This window comes from Prionailurus viverrinus, chromosome B4, assembly GCF_022837055.1.
Source record: "Prionailurus viverrinus isolate Anna chromosome B4, UM_Priviv_1.0, whole genome shotgun sequence".
Lineage (NCBI taxonomy): Eukaryota > Metazoa > Chordata > Mammalia > Carnivora > Felidae > Prionailurus > Prionailurus viverrinus.
In genome coordinates, this window is record NC_062567.1 from 112888556 (window position 1) to 112901936 (window position 13381).

Sequence of the window (13381 nt, forward strand, 5' to 3'; positions counted from 1 at the left end):
TAGGAATTTACCCAAGGGATACAGGAGTACTGAGGCATAGGGGCACTTGTACCCCAATGTTTATAGCAGCATTCTCAACAATAGCCAAATTATGGAAAGAGCCTACATGTCCATCAACTGATGAATGGATAAAGAAATTGTGGTTTATATACACAATGGAGTACTACGTGGCAATGAGAAAGAATGAAATATGGCCCTTTGTAGCAACGTGGGTGGAACTGGGGGGTATTATGCTAAGTGAAATAAGCCATACAGAGAAAGACAGATACCATATGGTTTCACTCTTGTGTGGATCCTGAGAAACCTAACAGAAACCCATGGGGGAGGGGAAGGAAAAAAAAAGGTTAGAGTGGAAGAGAGCCAAAGCATAAGAGACTGTTAAAAACGGAGAACAAACTGAGGGTTGATGGGGGGTGGGAGGGAGGGGAGGGTGGGTGATGGGTATTGAGGGCACCTTTTGGGATGAGCACTGGGTGTTGTATGGAAACCAATTTGACAATAAACTTCATATATTGAAAAAAAAATACTGTGTCCTGCATTCATAATTAAAGGAAATGCTACATTTCAGTTGGAGTTAGCTAAAATACAGTTGACCCTTGAACAACACAGGATTGAACTATGCAGGTCTACTTGGATTTTTTTTTTTTTGGTAAATAAACATAAACGTTTTTCCTTATGATTTTTTAAATAATGTTTTCTTTTCTCTAGCTTACTTTATCTTTTTTTAATTTAAGTTTTAGTTAACATACAGTGCAATATTGGTTTCAAGAGTAGAATTGAGTGATTCATCATGCGACACCCAGTGCTCATCACAAGTGCCCTTCTTAGTACCCATCCAGCCCATTCCCCCCCCCACTTCCCCTCCATCAACCTTCAATTTGTTCTCTATCATTAAGAGTCTCTTGTGGCTTGTTTCCCTCTCTTTTCTTTCCCCCCACCCTCCCATGTGTTCATCTGTTTTGTTTCTTAAATTCCACATGAGTGAAATCATATGGTATTTGTCCTTCTGATTGATTTATTTTGCTTAGCATAATTCTAGCTCCATCCACGTCGTTTCAAATGGCAAGATTTTATTCTTTGATGGATGAGTAATATTCCATTACATGCATATATATGTGTATATGTGTGTATACACACACACACACACACACACCACATCTTCTTTATCCATCCGTTCATCCATTATCATTCATCAAAACATTTGGGCTCTCTCTCTAGTTTGGCTATTGTTGATAGTGCTGCTATAAACATTGGGGTGCATGTATCCCTTCAAATATGTATTTTTGTATCCTTTGGGTACATACCTAATCATGCAATTCCTGGATCATAACGTAGTTCTATTTTTAGTTTTTTGAGGAATCTCTATGCTGTTCTCCAGAGCACCAGTTTGCATTCCCACCAACACTGCAAGAGGGTTCCCCTTTCTCTGCATCCTCACCAACACCTGTTGTTCCTTGTGTTAATTTTTGCCATTCTGGCAGGTGTGAAATGGTATCTCATCATGGCTTTGATTTATATTTCCGTGATGAGTAATGTCATCTAACTTACTTTATCTTAATACAGTATATAATATATATAACATACAAAATATGTGTTAATTGACTAAGGCTTTGGGTCAACAGTAGGTTATTAGTTAAGTCTTGAGGGAGTCAAAAGTTATACACAGATTTTCATTGGCACAGGGGGTTGGTGGCCGTACCACTTGTGTTGTTCATGGGTCAACTGTAATTTATTTGTTTTTATCCAATTCCATGTATTCTCTGAATTGTACCCATGAATTATAGATATCCATGGAACCCCTCCTCAAAGCATTCATTTCAGTCACTAAATGCTTCCAAAAACAGTGACAGGAAATGTAAAGTGCTGGAGTTTCTTTCAAAAACTCATTCCATTGGTTTTGTTTTATACGAGGAGTTTATTCCCATTTGTATTTTGCAGATCAAGCGCTTGGTCAAGAGCGAGTGCTCCATAAATGATGGTTGGGCTGGCGGATGGCAGATAGGTAGACAGGTGATGGTGGGTGGAGAGAAGCCTCAGGCAGGTTAAATCATCTGCCTAAGACTCACAGCTTATGAGTGATAGAGCTTGAACTTGAACCCACATTTTCTAAACTCTAAATTTCTTCTTTCTGTTCTTCCATGCTACCATTATGCTGTTTTTATTTTAAAGAGTTAACCCAGTGTGAAGCCATGTTCATAAATTATGCTGTTCTAATAATGAAAAAAAAACAGTCCAATTATCTTTTTTTGGTCAGAGAACACCTAAAGTACTTTGTTCCTATGTTAGAGCCATATTTTAAGTAAACTGACTCTGTAGACTGCCTGCAGACCGAGACGGCCAGAGACCCAGAAATTTTCTCTTACGACTTGTGGATGAACTATGGATATAAAATTTAGAGAAGGCCGAGATGCATGATAGTGGGAGGTGTGGGGTAGTTTAGTCCTGCTCCCGAAGGCAGAACCAAGGTCCAGTGTTTACAAGGACAAAATTTGGCTCAGCTGAAGAACTCTCTAATGATTAGACCTACTTAGCAATGTACCAACATTGCCTGGTAAGATATTGACTGAAAGAATTCAAACATTGATCCATGTGTTTATTCATGCATTCAATAAACATTTATTGACAACCTACTACGTACCAGATGTCTAGGTACATGCCGCCTTCAAAGTATGGAATCAGATAAACTGTTGTTAGAGCTTAGAGTCTACTGGGAGACAGATAACAAATATAATTTTAAAACAATCTTGAAGTAAAAAAGTGGAGTGCTAGGATTCATAATAACTGGGACAAGGATGGAACGATCTATAGTTATGTGTCCACAAGGAGGTGACTTTGCATTTGAAACCTGAAAGATTAGAAAGACCCAACCTCAGGGGAATGAAGCGTGAGGAACTAGAAATAGCATGTGCAAAGGCCCTGAGGCAGAAATATGGTAACGTGTTAAAAAGTCTGAAGGAAAGTCACTGTGGGACCTGAAGTGGAATGGAAGAGAGGGGTGGTAGAATGTGAAGTCGGCAGGGATGAGCTCGGGTAGGATCTGGGGAGGCACTTGGATTTAGTTCTAAGTGTGATGGGAAGCCAGTAAAGAACTCTAGGCAAGGGAGTAACACTGCTTATTTTATATTTAAAGGGTCACTCTGACTGCTGGTCAAAGAAAGATTGTGGGTTGGAAGGGAGAGACCAGGAGGCTCTTGGAGTAGATCAGGAGCAAGATGGAGGTTGCTTAGACTGGGTGGAGGCTGTGGAGATGGAGAAGACAGATGAGATTGTTGGCGAATCTGGCTGAGATTTTTCATGTATGGCTGTGGGGAGTGGTGGAGAGCATGAGGCTGAGGGTGATTGGTGGTGCCTTTCATCATGATGAGGAAGGCTAGGGAGGAACAGGGTTGGAGTCAAGAAACATCTAGATCATCATTTTCCGGCAACTCTGAACCCTTGTGATAGACTGCCATGGCTCTCAAGAATGATTCCATTTATTTGGTATGTAGAGATGTGGGGGACGGAGCTTTTGTACTCGTCAAATGATGGGATGGGGGCACTATTGGCCTTTTCTGGACAGGGATCAGGGATGCTAAAAGTCTCGTATCATGCAGGACAGCTCCCATAATGAAGAAATATCCCATCCAGAATGCCAGTAACTTCCTCATGGAAAAACATTAGTGGACTGAGAGCTTTTCAACTCTAAGAATGTAGAAAAATGTATTTTTCCCCCCACACTGTCAGCCATTCATCTCTTTTTGTGAATTATTTGAGTCAGGTTCTTTTCATAAGTAATTGACTGAAATTAGCCACAGGGAGCAGATGGAGATTTCCCTGGAGGAAAGGGTGTAAGCAGGAAGAAGGAAGGCTAAATCTTGGAGAGCAGGACTTTGCTGGTGGGTAGGGCTTTGAGACTGAGGGACACTGAGGGCCTTGAAGGGAGAAGAGAAGGAGGAAGAGCAAGTGGGAAGGTGCAAAATTCAAACTTGGCTCTCTGTTTCCTATGGTTCCACTGTGCGCTCCCTGATGCTTGCTGGTGTAGAGGCTGTCCGGCTCTTCCCCTAAACTTCGCTTCTCCATCCCTCATGCACACTTTGAACTTTTCCTTTTGATCATTTGCATCCCCAGTATAAATTCTTCCTTCAGATGATCAGAGAGATGCCGTAAACTTAGACTCCAAGCAACGCTGCATACTCTAGAAGAATACAGAAAAGCAACAGGAGTCCTAGTGGCTAATGAAGTCACTATCTTGGGTGAAAAATTGTTCTTTCCATCTCTCTAGCTTCATAAAGGTTGTTTTCTACTTATTTTCACATGCATAGTTTCATGTGGGCCTCACAGCAATGCTAATAGGCTGGGCATATGTGTTACTGTATTCATTTTATAGATTTGGTCATTGAGGTTCAGGGGCCTCCCCAAATCAAGCAGCCTGTAAGGGATAGAGTGGGAGGAGAGAGAGAGTGCGCATGTCTCTGGGCACGTGCACAGAACTTGAGTGCAGGGCTCCTACTAAGATTCCCCAACTGCACGTGGGCCCCTGGTAAGTTATGGGAAATGGTGAAGAAACTGTTCAACGTAAGTGGATGCCAAAGGAGAGCGGAATACAAAATTAATTGCCCAAGAGGCATTTTATCAAGGTATAAGTAGTTGATAGGCACGAAGTTGGTATTTTCCATAGCCCCAGAAGGAAAAACCAAAAGGAGCAAGTCTTTTTTTTTTTTTTTTTTTTTTTTAAGCACACTGGGAATAAAAGACTTAACTCTTGCTGGGTCCCTAACACTTGAGGCCCTACTTTTGTGCACATTTCCTGCAGCTGTCCCCATAAGAGCTGCAGCGTGGCTGTGAACACCCTGCAAAGGCTTGATGAGTCAAACCATCTTTCATATGGTGGGAGCAGGGCCTCAGCGTTACCCAAGTCCAGAGGGTGCCACTCAACCCTAGAATACGTGACTGGTGCCCCCTGGAGTTGTGCGGCACCCCCAGGGAGTGTTTACTGTCGATGAAAGGTAGTATAAGGGTGCTGCAGAGAGGTCGAGCTGTTTCCCCTTGTGATAAGCCCACTACCTGTACACACACACATACGTGCATATGTGCGCATGCGCGCACACACACACACACACACACACACACACACACACTAGCACTCATGCCTTCACAGTAGCCTTGGTTCCACTTTGGTGTATTGAGCTCAAGCCTCTCTCTTTTTTCTTTTAATTAATTTTTTTAAATTATTTTTGAGACAGAGCAAGCACGTGAGCGAGGGAGGGGCAGAGAGAGAGAAAGGGACAGAGGAGCTGAAGCAGGCTCTACGCTGACAGCAGAGAGCCCAATGCGGGGCTCAAACTCACGAACCGTGCGATCATGACCTGAGCGGAAGTCGGGTGCTCAACCGACTGAGCCCCCCAGGCATCCCCCAAGCTTGTCTCTTTTTGAGCCCAAACGCTGAGACGAAGTAGCTTCTTCCTCAAACTGGGGAAAGTTTCCCTTCTAGAGAGGGCTAAAGCATGAAGGCATGACGTTATGGTTAGACATGGCAGACGGCAGAGAAGCACAATGACAACTCTGAGGGAACCAAGAAAGCCCAAAGGGGAGACAAGGTTTAGAGCTAAATCAAGATTGGATTTTGTCATGAAAGGCAGAACTGGCAAAAGCATCATTACAAGGCATTAACCTTGTTACACACAGACGAACAAGCAGAGGCTGGGATTCAGAAATAAATTACACATAATAAACTAGACAGAATAGGCTGAGAGCAACATTAGTGATTATGCCCTAAGGGGAGAGAAGGGCAAGATAGAAAATAGGCCAAAAAAAAGAGTAAGAATAATCTCTGGACACAGGGGGCCGACTGCACTATTTCACCCCTTTTTCGGCTTGACTCCCTGGGTATTAACTTCACTTTTGTGAGGAGGTTTCTCTGAAGGCTGTCTTTCTTTTGTTTTCATTTGCTGAAATGAGCATAAGAAACCCACTCAGAGGGCCCCTTTTTCCATTCACAGGGACTCGTCCGTTTCTGTGTGTGACTAGCACAAAAGAATCCATTTCCATTCAGCTAGAACAGCCCTCAGAGTTTACGTGAGGTCCAAGCCTGCTCTTTCCTATTTCCTTCCAGGCCCGCGGTTGTAATTGGCTACACGATCCTGACCGTGGCCAACGTCCTCCGTGGTGAGAGGAGCGAGCACCCAGCCAGTCCTTGGTCCCTCATACTTGAGGAAAAGCTAGAGTCTGGTGTCGCGTCCCACATGACTCTCATTTCTTGCGCTGACTTGCTTTTGGTTGCAAACCTCAGAAAGCCAACTCGACGGGAACTTAAGCCATAGCATCTATTGTTAACCTAGTAGAAAGCTGAAAGGCTGGAAGCTGCGCTCCGTGGTGTCCTTAAGAAACCAGAGCCTTCATTTTCCCCTGCACCAATTTTAGCACGTTGATTTTCATCCTCCATCTTGAATCTCGTGGAAGCAAAGTGGCTGCCACCACCCTGTACACAGTGGCCTCACACAACAGATTTCAAAGGGAGGAGATACGGGGAGTGGGCGAACAGGGTCTCCTCAAGAGCTTCCTCTTATCACGGAGGAAATTTGTTCCCAGAAGCCCCTCCAGTGGACTTCTTCCATCTCACCCGCCCAGTATGGACCACATGGCCACCTCTAGCTCTAAGGGATAGGAAAGCAGATCTCTGGCAGTGGGGAATGGGATAACCATGTGGCTTGGACCAGTGGGTGCGAACTGAGCTTGAACGCAGACCTAAGCTCTCTAACTCCCTAGTCGCGGGCAGTTTGTTTATGTCACTAGCTCCCAAGTTCAGAAACATTGATTTCATGGCTCTACTAACCTGTGCTACTGATCCAGGGCTTCATTTGGAAAACTAGTTATTAAGGAATGGTCAGAACTCAGGGAAGGACACTAGAAAAGATGGGATGGTAATTTGGAAGCAGCTTTTCTTCTTTGCGCCCTTACAGCTTTTGAGCCACTTCTGGTTTTTTGGAGCCAGCCTTTCACAAGCAGAATATCCCACCCAACCTCAGCAAAACTACGCGTCATGTCATGGTCCTTGGCTAATCAGAACGGCTGCAGTTATTAAGCACCTACTGTATACCAGCGGTAGGCATACACTGTCCCATTTGTCCTTGTGAATAATCAGTTTACAGCCGTAACTTTTTCTGTGCCATGGGATGAGGGAGAATGGCGTCCTCCAGCCATAGATAGTGGTAATAGAACTTTCGAGATGCCCAGGTAGATGACACCCAATTCTCTGAGTTAGCCTCTCTGCAGTGACCAAATATTTAGTAAGTGGTCAGCTGATCCTAACTTTGAACAATTCTGGTTTTATCTTAAAGCAAGATGTGTGATGTGGTTTTGTTATTTTTTTCAATCTAAAGGTCATCCGATTTTTCTTTTTCTGCTCATAGTCATGAGGCATCCTTATCTAAACAGTGATCTATTGTTCTGATTCTCAGACCCACAGAGATTTTTTTTTTCTTAACTTCGATTTTAACAGGACAGTTCCTCATCTTCCCCGACTGCATGAAAAGTATCTTCTAACAGGAAAAAAAAAATCTCTAATGGGCTTTCCAAAAATCTTCTTAAACTGAGTTCACTATGGAACATTTTATGCAAATAAGTCACTCTCTCTTAGGTTATGACATCTTTCCCTTGAAAAGTGATCACGGCATTGGAGAAATCCTCACTAGCTTATCTTTTCTCCCCAGCGTAACTTCAACAAAGAAATATAGACGGCACTTTAAAGGCTTCAGAAATCAATTTAGTCCATGAATCCATTTACTTTAGATGTTAATGAAACTTGGTGGGTTTAAAAATAATGAATGTTTAATAAGACATAAATTGAAAGACATAAACACTGTCAGCAATAATATAATGAAGTTAATAAGTCTTAGCCTCCCCCTGCTCACCTCCCCTCTCCCCAAACAGGGCGATTTGAGGAGTTAACGGTGATGCTTACTGGAGTTTGCCAGCTCTCCCATTGGCTAAAACTGAAATGTGGGTTTGGAAACCTTAGTACAATTGGGAACTGAGCTCTGGCAGATAAAGTATGCTATCACACTGTGTTCAGTAGCTACAGACAGTAACGGCTCGCTCTAGCTTCATATCTTCCAGAGATTTGTGTAACAAACTCAGTTTCCTGTCGTTGAAGGCAGGAAGCAGCGTGGAGCGCTTTATGCCTTTAACCAAGAAAGAAAAAGACATCTTGGTCAACACTCCCTCTGCCCTGGGTTTAAAAAGGGGCTGTATTTAATGATCAGGAGCAAGCATGTGATTATATGTGCTCAATGCTCCAGACCATTTAAATGCCTTCGGGTTGGAGTTCGGCTTTTTGTTTCCTCATCAAGAGCATCAGCACCAGGGTCCAGTCCTTCTGCTTGGTTCCTCTTTAGCTTTGTGGTTCTGTCCTGCCCACCAGCCTTGAGTGTATCTTTCCCTTTTAACCCTCTGAATTAATTATCCTATCTTTGGGCTTTACATTGTATCCGTCTGGTGAATCCAGAGTCCCTCCTGTCGGCCGTCACACCCAATGGGACTGTCTGCCTCGCATTTTGGGAAGTGGCTTGTTTAACCTCACAGAAGCCAATCCCTAACTAAAATAATTTGTTGCAGGATCATGCAAACAGCCAAGCATAAGACTGTCTCCCTCCCAATTCAGCAATGGGCTCTTTCCTTGGCAATAAAGTGAACTCGGTTTGCTGTATCAGCTGGGGGAGTGTTAAATGGATGGCTAACTCGCTGCTGGAAATCAACGCATGTTAATACATAGGAAACCAACGGCTTTCCATGGGTTGGGCAAGCATGGTGATCCCACACATAAAGGGGATAAGAGGTTGCTCCTGGGGATCTTGTCTAAGAAAATGTATTTGGGGCTCGAGTAGGATCCTTCCCAGGTGGGCATGAGTAATTATCACTGTTAAAAATTATCTTTTTTTTTTTTTCCATTTGTGCGTTTGTGTGCATGTTCAGAAAGAAGGGGAGCAACCTGAAAGAGTCCAACCAATCGCATCATCTACCTTGATCCATTCCGACCTGACATCCGTTTATGGCACCGTGGTAATGAACAGGACTGTTTTGTTCTTGGGGACTGGAGATGGCCAGTTACTTAAGGTTGGTTTTCTGTGCCTTCTTCAATGTCAATTTTAATAGTGATCCATTTTGTGCTTTTTAATTTATTTTTCAGTGTTTCTCGGTTATACACAAGCTCATACCAACTGCTTTGTGAACTGTTCAGAGACCCTCAGAAATGACCAGAAAGAGACTTCTAGAAATCCGTATGTGATAGCCTCCCTAGCCGTGTAACAAAGCACCAGCCACCTTGCTTCCCAGGAGCCTGCCAAGTTATTCTCCCCTTCCTTACTCATAAGCTGCCTAGGTGAGGTAAATAGGGGTCTGGTCCTCACCCTACCCTGGATCACCTTCCTAAGACCTTTAACCTTTTAGTTCCTATCTCCTTTGTAGTGGAAATATACAAAGTACCTGACTTCTCCAAACCTCAAACAGATGAGGGATTATAAGACTTAAAAAGTAGAAAAAACAGGTGTTCCTTCCCTCCAGCCTATTTGACACCCACAGAGGGGTTTTGTTTTCTGCCCTTTGTACCCACACATACCATGGAAAGGTTAGAGACCTGAGATCCTTTGAGATTCCCCCTGACTATCTCAGAGGACTATTTTTCCCCCCACTGTAGAATGGGTATACCACTGGACAAGTTGGGATTTTTATTCCCTGGGCAGGGAGGGAGAGGCAGTTGGGAGGAGGAGAAAATAAAATCAGGGACCTCTAATGACTTGTCTGGAGTGATATAGTGGTTATCTTATCAATTTCATCAGGCATTTATTGAATACCTCCAGGGGGGGCTCCACCATTATTCATGGCTAGAAACTGCACTGTCACCCTAGGCTGACATTCCTCTGCCTCCCGGTAGCCGGTTGATTTACTGTCAGTCCAGGTTCTAAATTGAGTACAAATAGATTTGATTTCTCAACTGATCTCCCATTGACAACTAGCTTTGTGACTGTAGGTGAATCGCCTAACCTCTCTGAGTTTCCCTTTCCTCATCTATAAAATGAGATTGTGCTAGACAACCCAGAAAACCCCTTTCTCTCCTGTACGGTCTCTAATTCTGTCTTCTCTGCACTTACCCCGCACTCTAGCCAAACCTCTTGGCTTGTCCCCCGATGTGCGTTATGTAGTCTTGTTTGCCTACCTTTGTTCACACTGTGCGTCCTTCTGGGATTGCTTGCTTGCTTGCTTGCTTGCTTGCTTTTTTTCCTCCCCCTATGCTTTACTGAATCCTATCTATCTATGCTTTGGCTCGGCTCAAACTCCACCTCCTCTTCGAGGCCTCCAAAGCCCAGAGTGATCATGTTTTCCCCTCATCTCCTGAAACACTCATTATCTGTACCATTCTGTAGGCCCATTACAGATGCCTCGTGTTGATCCCCAACCTTTTCACTCGTGTTTGTCTTGCCTTCCCAACTTGATTTTAAGCTTCTCAAGACGGGGGTCCTGAATTCTCACAGCCTAATACAGTGTTGCGTGCCTGGTAGGCATTTGATTTAATCTGTTTTCTTTGGAGGAAACCCAGTAACATATGGGAGGGAGTTTGTTTGTATACACATTCTTTTAAAATATACATTGATCATCTCTCCTGTTGTGTTAGCTTTATTTCCTGGGGAAAGGTAAACACCCATCAGTCATTCTACCCAAGTGTCCTGGTGCCGTGTGATGACATCTGAAGCGAGGCCAACCTGGTCCGGCAGATTGGACCCATTAACCTGGCAGAGGAATTTGCCATCAGTCTTTACGGGGCCTCCTCACCAATTATCTCTTCAGATTTAGGATATTTTTGATGAGTATTTTGACAGGAACACTGTTTCCCCAAAGCTGAGCCAACCAAACTGTTACATGGTAAGTTGGAGGTGAAGAACACTTGGCTATAAATAGTTCCCCATGGGACAGGCTGGTTTCGCCTGTCCTGTTTGCTCACCCCAGCAGTTTGTGTACAACGGGCCGGTTTTTAGTGATGTTGTGACACCAGAAGGGTGGGGCCAGGCTGCAGCCTTAAGCCACCGAGAAAGAGGTGGCTGGCCAAAGTCTGGTTTCCTCAGCATCTGTATGGGGTATACCTTCAGAAGCCATGCCTGTGGCCTTGGTGTTTGTTTGTTGTTTGTTTGTTTTTTGGATTCAAATAACAAGGGCAGGTTGGTTTATTGTTTTGGGACGGCTGACATTTGTCTGGTGTTTCCCTTGTGCCAGTCACATTAAATGTTTTAACTCACTGAGTCCTCTCCACGGCTCAGGAAGATAGTTCTGTGATATATCCCATTTTTCCAATAAGGGGAGTGAGGCCCAGAGAAAGTGGATGATTTGCCCAAAGTACGCACGGCAGAGCAGAGATCTGAACCCGGAGTGACTTCAGAGTCTGCACTAATGTCCCCTGTGCTCCACTGAGTTTTGTGATCTCTGCCCCAGACATGCACAACCATTCCCTCAGTGTTCTTGGGGTTGGGGGGCAGGGCGTGGTGGTGAAGGGAAGCATGTTGATAGGGATCCATGGAGGGGAGGGGACAGTGGAACCAATACTCCTGGGGTGTGGGTCATGGTTTTTAGAAGCTCCGGGAAGCGGCACCTGGGTGGCTCAGTCGGTTAAGGGTCAGTCTTCACCTCAGGTCATGATCTCATGATCCGTGAGTTCCAGCCCCACATTGGGCTCTGTGCTGACAGCCTGCTTCACATGGTGTGTCTGTCTTTCTCTCTGCCCCTTCCCCACTCATGCTGTATCTCTCTCTGTCTCTCAAAAGTGAATAAACGTTAAAAAAAATTAAAAAAAAAAAAAAAGCAGCTCCAGAAAGGATCCCAGCTCTGGAAGGAGGCAGACCATCTGACTGAAGGGAATGCCTCAATGGCATGATAACTTCTTAGGAGTTAAACCCTCCCCCAGCTTTACTCAGGAAGGTCCCTTCCCTCAGGAGGAAGTTTTGAGGGACAAATTTGAACTGCCTTAGCCCTGCCAAGCTGCCTTGGACAGCCCAGTAATTCCCAAGACTCCCCCATGTATCCTGTGTGCAGATTCTCGGATGTAACCCCTGAAATAACCCAGAGTCCCGAGACCCAGGACCATGTCGATGATTGAGAAGGCACAGATAATCCCCGAATCCCTTTGTTCAGAAACTTCAAGCTTCTCCCTTGCCAGACTTGTCACCAGAACTGTTAGAAAAGACGAACATTGATAGACACAAGCTTGGCTTCTTAAGCCACAGAGTGGAGATACTAATGAGCCCCACAAACAAAACCCAACCCGAGGCAGCCAGTGGGAGGAGGAGAAGAAAGAGGGCTTGGATCACCCATAGCCTGACTCATCAGTTTCCCAGTGATCAAGAGTTGGCAACATGTTGACAGACAATAGGCACTGTAGTATACGACTGGTTGGATGAGGGGCAGAAAACAGCAGTTGGGGGCCAATTGCTGGGGTTTTTTTCCACTACACAAACGCACACACACTCTAACTGAAGTCTCTGAAAACCTCACAGAATTTTAACATAGTTCGATGCAATTTTATTCTTTTTAAAATTTTTTTGATGTTTATTTTTTGAAAGAGAGAGCGCATGGGGCAGGGGTGGGGCGGGGGGTGGTGGGTGCGGACAGAGGATTCAAAGTGGGCTTTGCACTGAAGGCAGAGAGCCCAGTGTGGCGCTCCGACTCGCAAACTGCGACATCATGACCTGAGCTGAAGTCGGACGCTCAACCGCCTGAGCCACCCAGGTTCCCCTGTTTGGTGCAATTTTAAACATCGGGTTTTTAATTTTTTCTTATTATAAGAGTAATATATGTTCCCTGAGAAAGGTGCAAAGTAGCAGAGGGTGAGGGAAAAACAGGAAAAAAAAATACCCCTCGCGGTTACCGAAAGGCACTGACTGCTATCAGCGTTTTTCTTTTTCTTTTCTTTCTTCTTCTTCTTCTTCTTTTTTTTTTGCATCGTTGAGGTCAGACTCTATCCAATTTTGCCTCCATATTTTCCCTTCAGTTATGCCTGTATTAAAATGCTATGGCAAACTCTTGGTTAAATGGTATTCTTAAATGGCTGTATCATATTCTCTTGCGTGGAAACATCACATTGCGCTTAGGCCGAGAGATCGAATCACTTTCAAAGCGTCTTTAAAGACCTGCACTTCTTCCAGGCGATCTGCCGCTGCCTCCAAAGGCAAGGTTTTCCTGAGGAAGAGTGGAAAAACTAAAGACTTTACAATATGCCAATACCCTCACTGCCCTCTTCCTCCTGCCTTTATTCCCAGATGCTTTTGTAAGATTTTTGAAACATGGTAGGAATTTAGAACTTGAAAGCGTCCTTTTCACAGTTTCTCGTCTGTCCCCTTATTTTATCGACACGTGACCCTAA

General features: G+C 44.3%; 1 protein-coding gene across 1 annotated transcript in view; it reads left to right on the forward strand.

Annotated features, from left to right (window-relative positions):
* The window catches only part of PLXNC1 (plexin C1), a 148346-nt gene that overhangs the window by 12846 nt on the left and 122119 nt on the right, over positions 1-13381 (forward strand). The window contains exon 2 of the mRNA XM_047866008.1: positions 8950-9090. Within this exon, the coding sequence (XP_047721964.1) occupies positions 8950-9090 (141 nt within the window). The remainder of the gene's footprint in view (positions 1-8949; positions 9091-13381) is intronic.